The sequence below is a fragment of the Centruroides vittatus genome, unplaced genomic scaffold (genome assembly GCF_030686945.1).
Source record: "Centruroides vittatus isolate TY-2023 unplaced genomic scaffold, ASM3068694v2 contig_595, whole genome shotgun sequence".
NCBI lineage: Eukaryota > Metazoa > Arthropoda > Arachnida > Scorpiones > Buthidae > Centruroides > Centruroides vittatus.
The window spans coordinates 981413-1002312 of record NW_027122359.1 but is presented as its reverse complement, the minus strand read 5'-3'; the positions used below and the strand labels follow the sequence as shown (position 1 = coordinate 1002312).

Below are 20900 nucleotides of genomic sequence, written 5' to 3'. Positions count from 1 at the left end.
AAATGTATCAGATAAAGGTAAAAGGAAACCTAAATAGCCTTAACCATATAATTCGAGTGTGTTATTCAATTTGTGGGTTTATGATTTCAGTTCGATATGAATGACCATACATCAAAATAGGTTAAGATTAATGGTAACAAAGAGGGAAGAGGGAATACTCGGTTCCACACGCTCCCAAATCACGAAGAGAGCATCTCTTGGGAAGGAATTCACGTAAGATAAGTCTAGTACTCGTGGGTAAAGATTTCCAGAGGATTTTTTCTGGTTTGGATACAACTGAAATCCCATTAGAGGTTTTCGGGGATCACATCTAAGGATATTTTATGTACTTTTACCTTTCGAATCCGAGATGAGATTGAATCCATAAGTCACTATTAATAATATAAAAATAAAAACTCGAAAAGACGTTTTGGATGCTGAATTTTGTATATTAAAACTTTGAAAATTATTATTATTATTATTATTATTTGTAGATAACAAATAATTGAAACAAAGTTGGCAACTACAAAATATAAGTATTGATCCAAATGTTAACTATTAAGGGAAGTTTCTGGCTATTAAAATACAATTTTCGTCTATCTTCTCATTTATCGTTATCTTTAATCGATAATTATTAACAATATCGACGTTTCAATCTTCTAATTTATTTTTCAATGAATCGTTTCGGCGGAGGCGAGATAGAGATTCTGGTCAGTTAGTAGTTATTTATTGGTTGATCGACTCGTCTACCACGATTAACAGAAACCCTGCAGGGCCTTTAAAAGCCCTTTCGATCGATAGGAAGAAGCAGATGATTTTTAAAACGTTTCTTCCTACTTTTAGAATGAATTAATACAGTAAAGTAGACCAACATCCCTCGCTCCACTTCTCCATCCTTCATCAAAGAGACCGATCCAAATGAATGAGGTCCATTCACATTGTATAATTTTCGCATTAAACCATACTTTTAACCACACGAATCAACAAAATTACAACCGGATTTCGTCGGTTGGAGGCTTTTTTCTTTATTGATTTCTAGAAAATTTTACGCCTCCAATCACTGACCTTCATCACAATCATTGCTTCACATTAAAAACTCATCACGGCGATGAACTGGAGTGATTGATTGACTTACTTCCTTGCATCTAACAGTAAAATCGTGGATTAAACTAGTGAAAAAAACTTGAACGAGGACGGCCTGCGGGCAAAATGAGTACAAAAAGAGGGCGGGAAGATGTCCAGAATTGGGACTTTGGTGCTATTAATAAAATGAAGGATCCATATGCAGTTAAACCAGTTATAAAACAAACGAAGAACATTTATTGAGTCCCGGAGAACAAACTTAACGTCTAGCTAAACCCCCGAGGGTCGACGGCAACCTAAAATATACAAAAATCTACACGGTATCGATCCTTTTCGTCTTCCTGCCTTTTGAGAATAATTAATAATGAGATTTTGAGAAGGAAATTGCGCATTTCCTCTGTTTTATCCGAGAAAGCGGGATGTTATGTCCTTTGTAGATACTAGATTTCCCTCAGAAGAAATGAAATTCTTACTTTTGGATGAAGAAATATAGTCCCTTAAGAATGACTTTAAAAGGAAGAACGATAAATACTGGTAAAACCGAATGGAAAGTAGAGGAGTAATCCTAAAATGGAAACCGTTTCTCCGATAAGAGAAAGTAATCCGAACCTTTAAAAGTCACAAAATTCTCGACCTCTTCCTTACTAAAAGTATCAACCGATCGCACGAATAACATCACCAGAAGCAAGAGGAAAAGAAAAGGGATCATATTTTGCGATGACTGAAATACCACTGGGATTAGAACATTAAAACATTTTTGTTGTTTATTTATTTATTTTATTTATTTATTTATTTATTTTTTGATAAGTTTAAATGTCATTTTTCGAATTTCTCTCAAGTTCCTGTTTTCTGGTATGATCACTTTTTTATATCATTTATTTTGTTGGAGATTTCGTTTCGCTCAATTTACCTTCAAAGAAAGACATTTCTACTTATGTTTGTTTCTTGAAAAAAAAAGATTTTTTTCCCTTGCTCTTTTTCCGAGTTATGTCAAAGCTTGTGCATTCTTGAGAACATTATATTTTTGCGCGGCTCGCTCCAATTCCTACGCTTTATTTTTATTTTTTATTTTTTTTGCTCCGGTAACTCGCACCGTTCTTTCTACAATCGTCACCTTTCGTACCGACCCAACACCACTTTTCGCTCTTCCCCCGTGCTCCTAAATGTCAATTCTGTACTTTATTTGCTTCCCCGAATGTCACTTTTGCACTTTGTGCTCCCAAGAACTACTCCTCCTCCTCAAGGCTAGGGCGACGCTTCGAGAAGCTAGTATCGATTGCAACACGCGCGTTCCTCTTGTAGGAGTTGAAGATCGATTGGGGATTTGGGGCCACAGCCAAAATAACACCAGGGCAAGAGAATGCCAGTCGTTAGAGGCACAGTGTAATGCTCTAAGCGTTAAAAGACCCCAGTCTCGTAACTCGTTAGAGTTCGACTCGTCAGTCGGGGAACGAATAACCTGCCGATTCCGTGCATGTCGACAATTTGTCTCCTTGGGCGGCAATTTGCGAACGATCGGTCAAAACATACGCTGGCAGCACACACAACCCGAAGGGGTCACTAGCCGTTAACGTGTCTTCACTAGATCGTATAATACGTTAAAAATCTATCCACTGCTTCAAACCTCGTGCATCAGTTGATGTATTCAAAAAAACAACGAATATACATACACTTCAAGAATGAAAAACACCTTAAAAGATTATTCTGAATAATAAAATGGCTATAGAAAAGCAGCAGAAGGTACTGCATGCCCCCTAGACTAAAAGAATAGGAGGAAAGGTTAAACGACACGGAAAGTTGAAGGTGGATACGTATCACAACGTTCTATTCAACCGTTGTCAGTGAGGATAACGAGCACCACCTGGAAAGATCAAGAAAAGAAGGAAATAAGAGTTAGGTGGAGGATAAATACAAGAAGAAAAAAAATCTAATTTCTTCCGTTTGTTTAAGCTTCCACAGCCTTTCTAATTGGGAGTTTTGCGTCGCAGCGAGATCCTTCTTTTATGCGCTTTGGCTACAGACCAAGAGTCCAGATGTCCAGAGAAAGGGAGAATTGATCTATCCTGGTAAGGGAGAGGCAAACGATCGCTTAGTTGTGGCAGGAGAAAGCGGCAGATGGCCGACACTGTTATAAAAGATCGTGAGCGGATGGGAAGCACACTAATTGTGGGCGTTGTTGACAACAGAAAGGAAGTAAAGAATTCTACTTAAGATACCCAGAAAGAGGCGTATCTACTATTTTCCGATAGAAAGCGACTCGATGCACTTTTCTTAAGATTAAAATCTTCATCTACCATCTTGAAAAAACACAGGGGAAAAAATGGAAATTCTGATAATTAAAAGGTGAAAGAGTACATACAAACCGGTTGTGAATGACATTTTTAAAGGACTCGTTCTACGTAATAAAGCTGTAGGAGAATAGTGACGATAGTTTAGTCGCATTTTTTTTTTTTTAATTATTATTTTTATCATCAACCTAATTGACTAATTATCTAAAATCTTTATGAACTGTTGAACTTTTAAACTCGACACCTCGCTAAATCGTGTCACAAGAGTTGCATTTTCAAAATCGCTTCTAAGAAAAAATATTGCAAAATTTTAGAACTTCTTTATTACTAGCAAACAACAAAGTACTGTGGGATGAGAAGAGTGTAGTGTACGATTACAAGTGTGTGCCAGCTATACCGTAAACAAATGTTCCTCCTTGAACGATTCATTGTTGAGGTTTACAATCGGGAATCTGTGGCGTGCTGCCACAACCACGCCGGAAACGCAACTCATAAGGGAAGGGACATGACAGGAAACCACGTGATCCTATCGCCGCCGGAAGTACTACGGACGAAGGATATAGACTAAGTCCATCCGGGACCGGTCACGCCAGGGAGCAGGTGAATAGGACGAAATGACGCACGTGGCCCGGCCAGGTGATGGGTGAGTCACCTCGACAGTGACTCTTCTCCCAAACCGCAACCAGATAGCCCACCCGCTTTCGGACGAAGTGGCGTCGACAACGTCGAGTAAATTTAGAATATTCTCCCGGGAGCGAATTAATCATTGGCCGGGTTTAATAAATTGATAAACAATCACGTGACCGAATGGTTTATGTCTTTTAGGTGAAGTGTTGGTTTTCTAGCATTAGTCATTACCTAGGCTGGGAAAGAAAGAATAAAAAAGTGAAAAGGCTCCTGGCTGAAAACACTCACCTTCCTTACCTTTTCCCATTATTTTCGGATGAATCACGAGAGTATGTCATGTTACACCGGAAATATTACACTAAAACTTACAGAAAGACAAACACGCTCCTCTAATGGAAGCCCGCTTCATTAACGATGGCTAATTGGAAGTTATTAATTTCTGCAGATGAGTCATGTTTTCTGGCCATCTATCGTGTGTAAAAGTTCATCACGAAAACCCATCACTACTTAACAGAGTGGGTCCTGTATCAAAACCAGCTGCGCCCAAACCTATGTCTACCTTTTAAAGGGATGAAACGGTTAAACAGGAGGTTGAACTCTCATCAATCGGGCTAGACTGTGCCACATTCACTTATCTTACAACATACAGTAAAAAGAAAATTCGGCGATGTTGAGCACGATATAAGTCTCCTAACAGAAAAAGATAATTAGCTTTAATTACAATGCGGAAATCCATTAGCAATTTGGTTAAGTCGCGTATATTAACGAATTCGTAGGTCGTTGAACACCCGTTCCTGAGGGAGGGGATGTAATTAATGGCGTATCCGAGGCAACCAAGACAGGAGTCAACAAAGGGGACTGGCTGCGCTTTCATTTAGTCGTCCAAACTGCGAGTAAACATTCGTTAAGACTCGAGCCTCGATAGGATCGATAAGCGAAGGCGATGGTGCACAGTCGATCTATCACCCCAAGGCGCACCAAAAACAATCCTATGTTGCACCTATGATTCGGAAATCGATGCGGGTATCTCTCCAGAAGTAAAAATGCATAAGAAGAAAATGTAGGGTACTTACGTAATTGTGTGATAGTAAACTTTGGCAGGATGGGTTCTTGCCAGGCGCAGTTGATCGGCATTCCTAGCAGAAGTAGAAATATCACACATACCACCAGATATCGGTGGTTGTTTAGGGTATAACCGAGTTTCATCTTCATTAGGTGCATTTGCTTCCAGTCAACATATCTCGATCTGAAACAGGTTAAAGAAAATAGCTGTATTAATAACCCGGAAATTATGGGTTCTGTCTAATTTTATAAATATATTCGTGCCTGTGTGCTTTTAGAACCCTCAGTTAAGGAGATCCATGACGGTCGATTAGTTCTAGGAGCTTAAAGAACGGTTACTTTACCTCCCCAGCGGACTCTTTTTTTTTTAAGTTTTCCGTTTTGCATGCGCAGTATGGACGGGATGAGGACCACACCGATCGCAACCGGTCTACACTAGCACAATTACCTGTATCGAGTCGGTAGTTGACCTTCGAAGTCTGCAGCGACCACCCAGGATGGGGTCTTACTTACAGCGGTGTACAGAGGGCGAGTTCGGTTATAGGAGGCCCGGCTCTTGCTCCGCACATTTGCATTTTCATAATAATTCAAGGTGCAACCGCTGGAAGTCGAATCCCAGTCAAAAAAAGAGAAAAAAAGAAACTGGAAAGAATGATGTCTTGTAATAAGAGGCGGCTCTACGAAAATCTGATGCTGGTAATAAAAGAGGAGGAAAGTCTGTGGTAAAACAGTGAGATACAACAATGAAAAGAGAAAGCCGCATAAACAAAAACGGAAAAAAAACTGAGATGCGAATGGCATTTAACTAAGAAAAAATCGATTGAAGTGTAAACAGTCAAAAACTTTTGTTAATTCCTGAGACGATGCTACCAAACATCCATCAAAAATGACCCAGTTCCATTCTAGAGTACGCCACGCTCCCATTTTATTGCTGTTTCTGCGACCCGTAACGCCTAGAAACCTTACATAAAGAACTTTAAAAAGAAAGAAAGACAGATACATACTAATGTAAACGCAACTAAAATGTTCGAGCCTTTCCGACGAAATGAAATTCATTTTGTCAAGTAGCAATGGCTCCGTCCGTTGCAGCTTGTTATTCTCCACAGACTTTATTTGTCCATCGAATTTTTCGCTATATCGTTAAAGATAATGAGACGTGACATCAGTCGTGCATGACAGGATCTACTTATAGGAGAGAGCCTAAGAAAGGAGTTAGGAACAACCGTGCACCGAGAACAGATGCTATGCATCGGTCTTTACCTACTTCTCTACAATCGGGATTCCCTAAGATACTTTCTAAAATAAACCGAAGTAAAATCGAATAAATGCCGTTTAGAGTAAAAAGTTTTGTTGCTGTTAGTGTTTGAGCATTTCTTTTTTTTTTTTTTTTTTACTGTATATTTAACATATTGTGAGATACACGAAGACTTTTTCGAAATAAAATTCACCTGTTTGAAGTTTATTCGTGTTTTTTATTGGTGAGAAATTTACGTGTCTATCGTGACTAATGTTTTTACGTGTAATCTCCAGTAAAAGTTTACTTTTTACACTTTATTATCGTCTTGTTTTGGTGAGAAATTCACACTTATACAGCAGCTCGTTATTGTTTACACACAATTTATGTGTGTGTAAACAACAACGAAGTAATGGAACTAGAACAACCGTTATGTATAAAAGCCCACCCTTTAAATTTACTTTATTTAGGAAGAACGTCTATTTTTTCTAGTCTCATACATTATCAAAAAAAAAGCAGTTGTTGTAATATTCATAAAACATAAACTTCGTCCACAGCATAATATTCTCGTATTATAACTCGCAAAAACGTGCCATACACGCATCATCCCAATAGGCACAAACGTGTTATCTCGGCGCTGTCACAACTTAAACAAAATTCCAAACTAGTCGATCATCTATTAAAACATGACAAATATTCACATGCATTTTTACTATTTAAAAAATTATCTTATTTTTTTCAAAAATAAAAAAGAAAAACTCGAGCGTGACCGAACCATACCAAGTGGAAAGAAATCTTCTAATTAAAACAAAAACAAAACAAGAGAGTAAGAGGTTATTCACCAGATATTTTCCTCGTTCTTTTTCTTTTTTAAATCTATAAAATGTTTGTTGCCGTATTGTTCTGGATTTGTGATTCGAATTTGGACAGTTCTTCCACTTACACAGTAAATCAGTAAATTTGTGCTTCGGGGCATCGATTCATTCGGCAAAGTAATAACGTCGGCCATTCCACAAATTCGAATAATTACGTAGTTGCCAACGATTATTATTTTCAATTATTGTCTTTTCGAATTAAACGGCGCATAAATTAGTTTGAAAATAATTTTCGAGTTGGTTTGTGAAAAGATAATCAAACTGTATCAAACGATTTCTACGGTTCATATTTGTGTACTTTTCCACACAAGCTATTTGATTTCCTATGATTAGACATTCGTGTCAATTTCTATTGTTTTCTTTTCATTTCTTTGTCTGAAACAAACGGTCGATTTCTACTTTATATTGCCTATTGTTTTCTAATTTACACCGTCTTTGCCTATTTTCTTCGTATTCTCCAGCGTAAACACGGCACATATATATATTCATTGTTCGAAAGTTCATTAGACAATATAAACGGTTGGCATTACCTTCTTAAATGTTCATTATATTAATATTTCTCCACATATTATTCAATTTAATATACATTACCTCGATTCTTCTAGAATATTACACTTTTCTCTACTTATATTCGATACTCTCCTGCATCTATGTAATCCTGAATATGTTCTTAAACTTTGTGTTGTAGTAACGTATAGGAGTCGTACAGGATGAATCAACTGGTTTATATACTAAATGGTGCATCTTAACGTCATGCCACGTATTGTATTCGGGAATTTACCGTAATTTCTCAAGAATGTTTCAACATTTGTTACTAATACGAAGTGTAAATCATGAATTTTTTTTTATTATAAAAACATGAAATTTTAACTAGAATACTACCAAATATTGGATTTAATAAATTACAGATTGTATTCTCGCAATTACAGCGACACTTTCAACATCCCTTCCCCCCTTTCATGGAAATTCCAGATTGAATTTCCTTGTCTTCTGTCGTAATCAGGATTTCGTTGATTGGTTTTCTTGATCGCATTATTGATTCTGGCACTATTCTTTTTTAGAGTTGTATACAATTCTCCTAACTATTATTGACAAACTAAATTTCTTCATACGAAATATTTCAATTTTCAATACGTAAAACACGCCATACGTTTAACGTTTTTAAATATATTCTTTTTTCACATAATCAATTTATGTCGATAGGCACATAAATAAATATCCAATTTAAAATTTTCGAAATTGATAAAACAGTTAAAAATTATCGTCTATACTTCTTTTAACGAAAAGAAATCTCTTAAATAAACAATCAATAAATGTTGCCATCTTCACAAAATTCTTCGTACCAATAAAATTCGAGCCTAGAGCGTGTAGTTAAAAGAACAGAACAATTATCCAGCGCATTATACGCGATAAGATAAATTTTCTCAAACTATTCATTATTCCTAAGAGAATATCCTTTAAGTTAACTTACTCTCAACGCTTGGGGCTAAGTTTTAATATAAAAGATATCAGATGGGGGGTGACGAATACGGTGACGAGTTAAACTAAGAAAGAAAATTGTAAAACCCTGTTAAAACCTTTGAGACAGAGAGAGAATTTTTCCTAACTCGATAATAGTAAAATAAATGTAGTTAATCGTTATTAAATCCTTAGTTTTCTTATCTGGAAGAGAAATATCAACAAACAAAACATCTTATCGAAACTGATAAAGTCATCAGAAACAGTTTAATTTTTGAAATGAGCTTTTATCAGTTAGAAGAGGTGATGCAGACGGCTACTTTTAATCCGGATTTTCGGAATTTAGAAAAATTTTTCTTCTCTTCGAAACATTTTCTTCCTGTTAGGATACGTTTTATCAATCGTGATAAAATGTTTCCAAACAGGATACGCTTCCTGGAAAGGGATATTGATGCTTTTCAAAAATAAATTACGGTACTCCCATACATTTTTATGATGCTGCCTTTACCTTGTGTGATCAGCGAATATTTCAAAACTTCAAAATAAAAAAAAAATATATAAAAAAATCATATCTTTACACCCTATGAAATATATATAATATATATATATATATTCCTATCTAACGATAAACTTACCACGTTAAGGCGCCTAATTTCAGTGAAGTATCTAAGAAAATATTTTTCTCTTTTTACAATAGTTAAATTTCTGCAGATTATTTTTCATACTGCTATAATACTTTCGATTTATTTTTATTAAAACAGCTTAAATTTTTCTAATTAAAGCCGAATTTATCTAATTAAACCAATTCCTGTCTTGGATACTTTCACCATATGGTAAACATATAAAATGTGCCCTTTAATACTTTATATTAGCATCTTTTTATAATAATGGAAGCATCATTTAAAATATTTTTCTCGTTATTATTTAGGTTTTAATGAATATATATCACTTAGAATTCTACATTTTCCATAAAGTAAAAGTTTTCTAACATAAAAATATCACACGATATTCAGTAACTTACACCACAAATGTCCTATATATTAATCTGTAATGTTATTTAAAATATTCCTATTTATTTCAATAAAAATTCTCAATTATAAAAATAAAATAATAGTTACATTAACATAATTTTCCTGCATTAAGAATTTTCTGTATCATATAATTAATCTTTTTAAGTTATCGAAGTATAACATGTGCACAAATTATCTTAAGTATAGAATAACTAACAGCTATGCTCTTATATTTTACCTTCATTCTCTACTCCATACGGACAATGTGATGAAGGTACTTTGCTGGAGAACTTTATGAGATGAATCCCCACGCAATAGTAGCGTAGAAGCTAAGATATGAAGGCAATTTATCACATCTAAATCAAGAGATGCAGCCAATTTACAGCAGCATCGACAGCAACTAAGATAAAGTCAATTTACCACAGAAAAGACAGGGATTAATAAATAAAAGTCAGTTTACCGCAGCATGTATAGTACGGAAAGCTGGCATATATTATATTACATCGAAGACACGTCGAGCAAAAGTCCTAAAAATACTAAATAACTTTCTTCCAGAAAGACGAGAGAAGAAAATAAAACCATCAACAGGAATCACCAGCTATAGCAATCCGTTTCTTCTCAGGATATGCATCCTGGAAAAGGATATCCCCAGTAGCACGTGCCTCCTTCCCTTGGGTAAGGGAGGCTAGCTCGTTATTAGTAGGATGCGGTCAACACATCAATCGTCTAAATCCGGATAATCGGATTGCGAGAGGAGCAAGAGATCGTCCGATCTGGAAGGAACTATGACGCAAAGCAAGCAGATAACAGATGCGACTGATGCGTGTATCGATGTAATAACAATTAATGTATCTTTATTAGCTAAAGCTATTAATAAAAATTGTTATCCTAACAGTGTATTATACTAACAAAACAATGCGTGACATAGTAAATAAAGAAATATAGGCGAAATTCCACTGCGTCGATGGGTAATTGCTGTAGAGACTGATAAAATTTACAAATTGTGTGGAATAAATGTAATTTTACATTAGAAAAGAGAGGAAAAAAAGCTAAGAGCAAATGGAAAAAAAAAGAGAAAGTCTATGGAAGTAAACACTTCACTTAAGTCAAGGTTATTGGGACTTGATGAAAGGCAAGCGAGCGATACTTAAAATTTTGTTGGGTAATTGTATACCGCGATGATCACGTGAACCGAAGGTGCAGATTTTGCATTAGCGCAAGTTTCGGTTACGAAAGATGCAATACGAAAATTAGACCTTAAGTTGAGGCTGAAAATTTGCGCAAATCACGTGACCGTTCACGCGGTCAGAAAGGATGAGATAGTATCTAATCACGCGAATTCGTCGTTTAATTAGGCATTTACTCCGTTTCGATTGAAGGCGCCATGCAGAAAATATAGCCGTCACGTGATTCCCATATTTCATATTTACGTAATCGGTGCACGGATACATTATATCGGGAGCATTAGTTGCTATTTTGGTCGAGTTGATTGAGCGACAAGTTTCTGTCTGCCTAATGTCGTGATCCAATAGACAAGACCAAAACAATCGCGTGATTATTATGCAACACAGAAACATAACATCACGCTATTACCGCATTTCATTTGGCATTCTTAATTTTGGTAACTCTTCTCCGTGCTCATCGATAAGTAAATTTTATGCCAATTCACTCATGTGATCAGATAATCACTCATGCAGACATGTTTTAAAAATCACACGACTGTCACATCACCTGGCAATTAGACTTCACAACAAGTTCTCTCACGAGGATCTGTCCTCAAAAAGGAACAACTCAATCACGTTACCAGACAATTTTCACATCTGTAATGTTTCTTTACTTTATTTCAGTATTATCTTCATATTTAATCTTTTACCCCATTTTCAAGTCTTCGGACTTCTTCCTTTCAGCTGTATCTCAATCTTCAATTTATTCGTCTTCAAAATAAATTTTTTTCCTACTTTTAGCATCTCTTGGCGTGTTATTTTCTTTCCTACATCCTACCTTCCCTGTTTAAATCTTTCCTCTTCATTTCTATCCCTCCATTCCAATTTTCGCCACATTCCCTTTTGTTAGCTCCCACAATTTTTCTTTCCCATTTCAGCCCCTCAATCCATACTCTCCATTGCACCTAATTTTGGCTGCAACTCAACCTTACGCCAAGTCCTTTTCGGCACAATAATTTCTCTTTCCATTTCAGTACATTACATTTATTTTTATTACTGCCTTACGTTACCTATTACTCAATATTTCTCCTATTTTCCCTATCTGAATCTTCGATCTTCATCGCTTTCACAATATCAGAATTTTCTCCTTTTTGCAACAGTTCTATCTCAATCTTCTTTCTCCTTTTCTTCAATACATATCACCCTTTTCTTCTCTGCCTAGCGTTTGTAGCTCAATTCAATCCTCTTTCTCTTCAATCTACTTTCTCTTCTTCGACACAACAAGTTCCCCTTTCCACTTCAACACATCTCACCTTTTTTTTCCCCGCCCGATATATCCCTTAACCTGTTTTTTCCCTTCTCAACATCGTCTAACCCTCTTTTTTCCCGTTCCCTTTCAATATTCCCTTCACTTCTTCTCCCTGCCTGTATCCCCTTTTGTGTGTATCCCACCTTTGAAGGCAAAATTAATTTGTTAAAGGCAGACAAAGCATCGATTGGTTCAATCCCACAACTTATTAACCATCTACCTTTTCACACGATAAAAGATAATCTCTCTCGTTTCTACGACAAACGTTTTGAGGAAACAAATTTTAATTATTTAAATCGCATTCGGAAGATTAAGTTAGTTGGAGAGCGAGAGGATCAAATTGTCCGCAACTTCGTCGTTTAAATGACAAGGACACAAATTGACTTTTTAACCCTCCGCCCCTATAATCAAACCTGTCCTTTTATACCTTGATAAACGTCTCGAGTGCTCTATAAATATCCGGCACTAACCTTTTCCCTAATTACGTCACACGTGACCGTTACCAGGGTGATACCAAAGCGGATAAAATCCTTCCTTCCCTCCCCATCGTCCACCATATTCAAAAACTTCCTTTGTACTATATTCTCCGGTAAACTAAGACGTTAAATCAATATTTTACAACAACTAAAGGAAGAAAATCATGTTAAAAATTCAAAACAAAAAAAGAAAAACGTCCAATCTTCCACAACTATTTTAATTGTTTTTAATTAACGTTCTTATTAGCTGCCAATTAAGTAAGGATTATTGATTAACTCATTTGAAAACGGAAGATTGAACTTTAGTTTTCCTTTTTTTATTTTTTTGTCCTTATCCTTCTAACGTTAAATTAGTGATAAAGCAGAGCCGAGCGCCTCTTCACCTTTTCTACCTCTTACCACGTCCTACAAGTTTTTTGCCCTTAATATTTTAATATTAACTCACGACAAAAGAGGTTAAATGAAGAACCGTGATTCGGTCAGTAGAAGAAACAAAAATAAAAAATAAAAAAATTCATTGAGGTCAAGGGCTGGCTTATCATTCACCTGACGTCATCACTGGGTTTCCTTTGTAATTACAACTAAATAATCTTTTTGTCCGTTACACTAAGGCGTTCAAAAATTTATATACCCAATTCTCTAGTTTTAAGAATGAAAAATCTTTTAAAAACATAGAAAAATAGCCTAAATGAAGATAAAAAACCCGACTTAAAGTTCTACACAATAATAAATATAAAATATTTTAATAATTTTATAATTCGATTGCGCATCACTGCAATGCCAAATTCAAACTAGTAATGAACTTTATACCAAAGATGTGTGTTCCTTTTTGTGTATGGAAGCATTCTTACATCGAGAGTATCTTCGCAATAATCAATAATTCTGATACAAAAATAAATCCATCTTTACAAAGGACAGAACTTTTCAGATTAAAAAATATAATACTGCAATATAATAAAAATACATAAGAAGTCCTAAGCAAATCATATAAAATTCTTCGCGAAAAACATTGAATTCGTAAGGGTTTCAGATTCTTACGAGTAATATAATGAAGAAAACAGAAGTAAGGGAAGAAAGATTACACTAAAAATCAGGAATATTCAAAATAAAATCGAACCCAGATCATTCTGACAGCAGGAAGTTCTTTTTGAATAAACAATGATAAGAAAATTATTCGGCAATACGAAAATACTTACTGTATAAGTAAGAACTCCGTAAAACGTTAAAAAATTACGACACAACAGCATTAAATTCACTTATTTTTAGTACTAATAAAAATGTACGAATTTTGCAACATGCAAGTTTGATGTTTTAGCAGAAAGAGAAAACTTTATTTTACAAAATTATCTTTAAATCAAATAAATGAAACCCGTTCTTCTAAGAAACACGTCTTGAACAGAATCGGTTCAAGGCTATAGTTACTTACTCTAGCTTTAAAATTAATTCGCCAGACGATTAAACCAGTTCAAGTGGCATTATAATAATAAATGATTTTACTCCAAACCAGTTATTCAATATTTAAAATTCGCTATTGATAATTTTCAACTTAATTAAATTTATGAGTAAAGTAATAAATTTTTATCCTGTTTTCTCCCTACCTTTAGTTTTCATTATGAAAGCGGGCAACTTCCTTTCCTCTCTCTCTCTCTCGCTTTCTATTGTAAACAATTAGTGCTATTTTCGGTACCCTCGGCAAATAATACTCGACAGAAGACAAGGTCGATTCTTGTTTGCACTACTTTTGAGTTGTCGAAGCGTGCTGCCATAGGAACAACACACCTCGGTAAAATGAACGAGAAAATTAGAAAAGAAAGAAAGAAAAAGACCTAATTTTAACTGAATCGATTGGTGTAACAGACCTACAACAGCACCCACGTTTTAACTTATTCACCGGTTTTACGTGCATACTCGATAGACACGCAACGTAACGGAACAACCTCTAGTGTTGTTACGTGTCCAGAATTTTACTAGTGTTAAATTGTTTGCAGATAACAGTTTAATACGAGGCACTGTTTTTTTGACATTTTCTAGTTTTGAAATCGAATATTTTTACGTTTTTGGAATTAGATTTGTGTGTCCCCTTTATGAAACTCTAAGTAAGGGATCGGTTTTAACGTGTTCGTGTAACTTAATAACATACTTAACTTATTATTATTTATGAACACGTACCAAGCAACCGTACAGAAAAATCAGAAAGCAGCGCATTCGACATCGGTAACTCGAGATAACACAAGTAACAACGATGCAACCATCGTTTAAAATCGATGCAATTATGCTTTAATACATTTAACAAACGGCAACATTGCAACTATTCTATAACTAAAGACTTAACAGATAGCAACACTGCATCTATCTATTAGCCAACACTAATTGGTGCTAAGTACTCACAACACAACTTGTACTGACCAGCTGGAATCATTGCACATAATAATCGTCTTCGAATCTCTTTTATCTTTTAATTTGCTTTATACATTTAAATAAGCGTTAAAAAAATCGAAAATCGAGTAATTCATAAACACAAACCTTGAAAGAAAGCAGATAAATATCTACACAACTGGTTTCAAAACTGGTTGCGTGAAAGTTACAGTTAAAAAAAGAAAGAAAAAAACTATACTCATCCGGTAACACTATCTTCCGGATACGTAAGTCTGTACTGAAATACAGGATATTGTAAACAAACAAAGTCGCATCGCTTAGAAACAGGTATAGCACGACAACAGACTTATAAAAGAACAACAAAAGATAAAGTCATTCTATACAACTTCCAATATGCCAAAGTATTGGATAGTTAGAAGTAACCAGATAGTGTATTGACTCCAAAATCGAATGAAAAGGTCGATGACCATAGATAGAATGGTGTAGCGAGTTCGGCCAGATAGTGAAAACAGGATAGCTTCTACACAAAATGAGATTTCATCAGTTTACGCGACAACCGCACCCTCCACTTCTCTATTAATGTTCAAAGCGGCGTAACGCTATAACGGTCGCTGCTGTGGATTTTAATTGGATGACCAGAATAAAATACGTTTCACTCGATGCCCGATAGCGATTATTTTGAGGGAAACTAACAAAAAAGAAGAAAGGAAAGATAACTGAGAATATGGGTGAAGCACCATTGTTAATGGCTCAACTTATTGCTTGACGTGTAGAGTAATACATTTTACATTGTTAAAGAATCGAAATTTATGGATATTTACTTAAAAAATGAAAATTTACAATTAATGGCATTCGAAACTATGACTTACCTTTCTTAGATTATAAAATACTCGCAAAACAATAACGAAACTAGAATTTAAATTATAATCTCTCAGATACGCAACGAATAAACTTCAAAACCTAGATAAGTTTAGATCGTAAAAATCGTTAACATGTAACTGACTAGCAAAAGATAAATTATTTTTTAAAATATAAATAAAATATTCAATCATTCTACCCGTCTTTTACATTGAAAAACTTTTACCAATTGACAGAATAATCGAATTAGATATTAACATGAAAATTAAATAAGGCAACAACATAAAAAATGGCGAACTCTTTTAATAACAAAACAAAACAAATATAAAACAACTATTATTTCTTTTTCGTGCTCTGTTTGAACTAAAGCTAAAAAAAAAGTATGAACAAACTTTAACCGATAACAGGTTAAAGCAGTACGAAATGACTAACTTCGTGACAGACAGATTCACATGCAGGTCGCGATCGTGAGTCATCACGTCACGTTGCGAAATATAATTTCTATTTCTCTTTCTTTTCTTCCCTCTTTTTTTTCCCTTCTTTTTACCGAATCATCGCAGATTTTTCGCTGGAAATTCGGACATTTTCTTACGTAAAAGTAAAGCTGCTTATCTCATTTTAATTAGTTCAACGTTAGGTTAATTAAATTCAAGAGTTCGAGATTGTATAATAAATCGACACGTTAGCTATTCTGTAATAAATCATGCATAGAATTTTTGCAACTTGGCACTGTTGCATAACGTATTAAATCCTTATACGCTGTGTTATATACGTATGTATGGGCTAGAATTTCAAAATCGGTCGCATTTGATATTCTAATTTCATTCTGAAACCTATACGAGTTTTAAGTTTGAATTTCGTAAAATATATATATAAGCACAAATGGTAAATCAAATATCATGCATCATTCGAATTTTTGTTTATGTTGTTTGGGATTTTCACTCTGTATTCCTACTCATACTTTATTTGTGCTTATTGAAACTTTAATGAAAAGGTTTTTTTATGGGAATACAAAGAAATAACTGAACTTTTAACTCTTAAGTTATTAATTTTGAAATCCAGAATTGCAAAAGTATTATTCCAAATATCGATTTTGTAGTGGTAGTAGTAATGATGATAATAGTAATGTTTACAGTATTGCAGTTTCATTTTATTATGTTTTTTAGGAATTTTTAAAATGGGAATGTTCTAGTTTTAAACAGAAATTTAACTCTTGATCTTTCTTCCTGCGCATATGTTTTTAGTGAAACAGTCGAGTTAACATTTATTGAAAAGGAAAATCTCATTTTATTCTATCTGAGTTTTCTTTTATCGTTTTTACAATAGTAAAATTCTATCTGTCCAGTTATCAGAGACGAGTTTTAGCTCCGTTTTTTTTCATTTACAAATGCCAAATTTTATTTCCGCCATCGAGTTAAATTCCTGTTCTTCCATTTTATCAATACTAAAAACTTCTATTTTTCCATTTGTGAATCCGAATTCTAGCCGTGTCATCTGTCACTCGAATCTCTGCTTCTCCGATGCTCTGCAACAAGATTTTGTTTCGGTTAGAACCACGATTTCGCCCTCACCAGAATCCATGAAGACAGCTTTGCCAGCTGTTCCCAAGCCTGGTATAGCCGCGAGCTGCTAGATCCACCTTTGTCACGGGATGCTATTGTAGGTTACAAACTGCCGTCTGCTTACGTCGACGGAGATTTTCAGCTAAACGGGAAAAAAAGTCTAAATTTTATTCTTATCAATTTTTCATCCGTTTGCTCTAATTATAAGAAGTGAAGTGGAGGTGTATACACTTTCAAACGTCGACCGACAGAAAAATCTCTCTACGGATCACGTCGTAGACAGTGAAATACGTGACAGTGGTTCGATCACCACAGACAATAGCAAACAATTGATAGACGTGCGGTGCAAAGAGAATGCACAAAGAACGGGGGGATAAAAAAGAAGAGGAGGAAAGATAGAGTAGTTATGATAGATAATTTTTTTAAGTGCAAAACTTCCAAGAAAGAATTATCGATTATCATAAACACTATTTTGTTAGAGAGGCTTCCATCTCTTCGGGTACACCTGAACGACCCCCAAGAGGTCAGGACGCAGCTGCCAAACAGATGGCCCAACCGGATAAGCAGCTGCTAGTCCAATTCTTCCCTGATCATTGTTGATATTTCACAAAGTTGAAAGACGTTGTCTCGAATGTTGAAATATCTGCATGGCAGCGTAAGCGGTTGTCGACATTAATAATAAAAACAATACAAGAAAATGGGATTTGTTGGCGATATCTTACGTTAAGAATTTACGATCTCGACCTGGCATTTGGCAACGAAACGCTTGTAAGACAAGATTTACGTAAGCAAAGGCTAACGTATAACTGAATAGAGTAGTTTTCTCCTGCAACTAACCATAAAATCGTAAGTAAGAAAGACGGACGACAGCCAGAAAAATAATGGAACCTCTCGGGTATCATAAAAATTTTAACTCTGAAAAACAAGACCAAAAAAAAAAACTCCGAAGCTTAAATGCAAACTACGAAACAGATTATAAGACGGAAACTAATCCAAAACAAACTGAAAATTGTTTATTTCGCGTTTTGTAACGCAAAAGTTAATATATAGCCCGGCTTTCTATTTATGGAAGCTCAGCATGAGCAAGTAAAATACCAACGTTTGGTACGCTTGTCGCTGTTACATACCTCCATTAATATAAATTATAAATTATCGAACCGAAAACCAGTTACTGTTAAGAAGAGGGAAAACTTAACTAACAGGAAATTATTATATAATTTTAAATGTTTATTTACTAAGATTTACTTTACCGATTAAAAAAAAAAAATATTTGTTAATATTTATATCAAAATGATCTATAAAAATTCAAAAATATCATTAATTTTTATTTAATCTCTACGAAGAAATAATGGTTTCTGCCCGTCACCAGTTATACAAACAATGAAAAATATCGAATTTCACATAAAATATATTACTTCGAATGAATTTTATTAGTCGACATTTTCATTACGTAAGATACACGATCTTTTAGATCGTTAAATACACGTAAGACACATTTATTACGTAAATAAAGTACAAAAAGATCGTTATCTAAAAGTAAAATTATGCTAAAGACAATAGCTCATTACGGTAGCATTTTAATAGTCTTTGTATGTAAACGCATTTAACCCTATAGAAATTTTTACTCTGAAGTTGCATATTTAAAATTAATCCCATGTCCCGTCTCGATTCATCGGCTTCAACAATAACAATCGGACACGCAGCGCAAGGTGCACGCAATACGTGGTCGAAGCACGCATCCATTACCACCTATTGATTTGGCCACAGGTACAACGTCTACGGGCTGTTTATACATCACAACTCATCTGCAACCAAGCAGGGTGACGGAAGAGAAGAAGCTTATTTAACTCCGCCACAGTTTTCACAGTACAAACAACTAATGCCTAAAGGTTTCTAATACAGTATATATAAAGTACCTTCTAATATCAGTTAAGTTAGGCTACAACAAAAATTTAGTATGGACGATAACACGGATGATATTCGAGTTTAGGACATTTCCAACATCCTTAACTTTGATTACATTTCATTTTAGGCATCGTTGCAAGTTCTTCGTGCTTAATTCGTCCGGGTTCTAAGGTCATTTCTACCTAAACAGATAATGTTTACTTCTATCTTAGTACACGTTTATTTCTAATTTAATACTTGCATGGATCTAATCAAATAAATGTGTTTCTAATAACCAAAACATGTTTCTTTCTATCTCAACATATCATTTTGTTACTAATGGACGTGTTCTATGTCCGTTAGCAACATTCCTACGTTCGTTTTCTAATCCAACATATGTCTACTTTTAATTAAATAGAGTGAATGAGTAAAATACACATTTGTTTTGAATTAAAATACAAAAATTAAATCCCAATAAATAAATTAATTAGATTATTTTATCAGATTTAAATTATGAAAATTTATAATTTATGACGAGACGAGATTTAAAGGTCGCAACAGGTTTATCGAATTACGCGGAACGTGGATCTATACGTAAAAATACGCGTAAATTTCTTGAAAATTTCAAGAGGTAATTGAAAAATAAATGTCGTAAAATGAAAACAAGAAAAAAAGAATATAAAATTGCATTCATAAATACTCATATATATATATATATATATATATTTAAAGTGAAAACATTTTTAATTTATAACTGCCAAGGGGGTAGAGAAATATCCAACTTCCTTTCACATGTATTAAACTGAGTCTGCATACAATTTGGAGCGACAGTAAACACGATTGATTCTGTAGAGGCGGCGAAACAAGACGTCATCAAGTGCAGCCAGTTTGCAGAAACGAAGTTGCAACGTCAAAGGTTGCGTAACGCTTCTCCCCAGCTGGATGAATTCTGAATAAGCAACAATGTCAAAACACGGAGCATAAAGAATGAATGTTAACGCGTTGTACCGGTGATTAATAAGGTCTACCTGTATAAAATGTCTTTTATTTTTATCATAATTATGTTTCTATTTATTTATTTATTTATTTTTAATTTTAGATTACTTCACAATTTTTTTTTTCAGTGATGAAAGAATGTTGATAACCTAGAAACAAACAAACTTCAATTTTCCTAGAATTCACCTAACGTTCTTGGATATTTAAAATGGATAATATTCTTTAATTGAAACAGTTATTAAAGAAGAAAAATAAATTTGTTAAATGTCTAGTTAATTTATCCTTGTATCTTCAACGATGCTACATATTTACTTTGAGAAAACTAATTTTAAATTTTAAATTTAACTTTCGCAAACTTCGAAAAAGGAAAAAAAAGAAAGAAAGAAAGTAAATTATAATTTAATTGACTATAAAATTACAGATAGAATTTAATTATCCATAAAAAGAAAATTAAATTGTATACAATTTTTGGAAGTGCAAACATTAAAATATTTCATATTAAAATTTTGTTTCTTGTACAACAAACCTTTTGTAATATGTTCAGGTGTAAAGTAATATTTAAGCAACTACAATAGAATATAATGTTCTATACAATTCTTTCAATTAAAAGTCTAAACTTTCCTTTAATTACATATCATTAACTGACCTTGAAGTGATGTT

At 34.4% G+C, this 20900-nt stretch overlaps 1 protein-coding gene across 11 annotated transcripts in view; it reads right to left on the bottom strand.

Annotated features, from left to right (window-relative positions):
• The window catches only part of LOC136979195 (semaphorin-1A-like), a 264778-nt gene that overhangs the window by 52254 nt on the left and 191624 nt on the right, over positions 1-20900 (bottom strand). For 8 of the 11 annotated variants that reach the window (XM_067275130.1, XM_067275131.1, XM_067275128.1 and 5 more), the window contains one exon: positions 5051-5223. In XM_067275130.1, the coding sequence (XP_067131231.1) occupies positions 5051-5198 (148 nt within the window). In that variant the 5' untranslated portion in view covers positions 5199-5223. Of the gene's footprint in view, positions 1-5050; positions 5224-5303; positions 6386-9854; positions 10228-14162; positions 14654-20900 lie in introns of those variants that run through there. The other 3 variants (XM_067275133.1, XM_067275134.1, XM_067275132.1) reach the window with 3 other exon arrangements.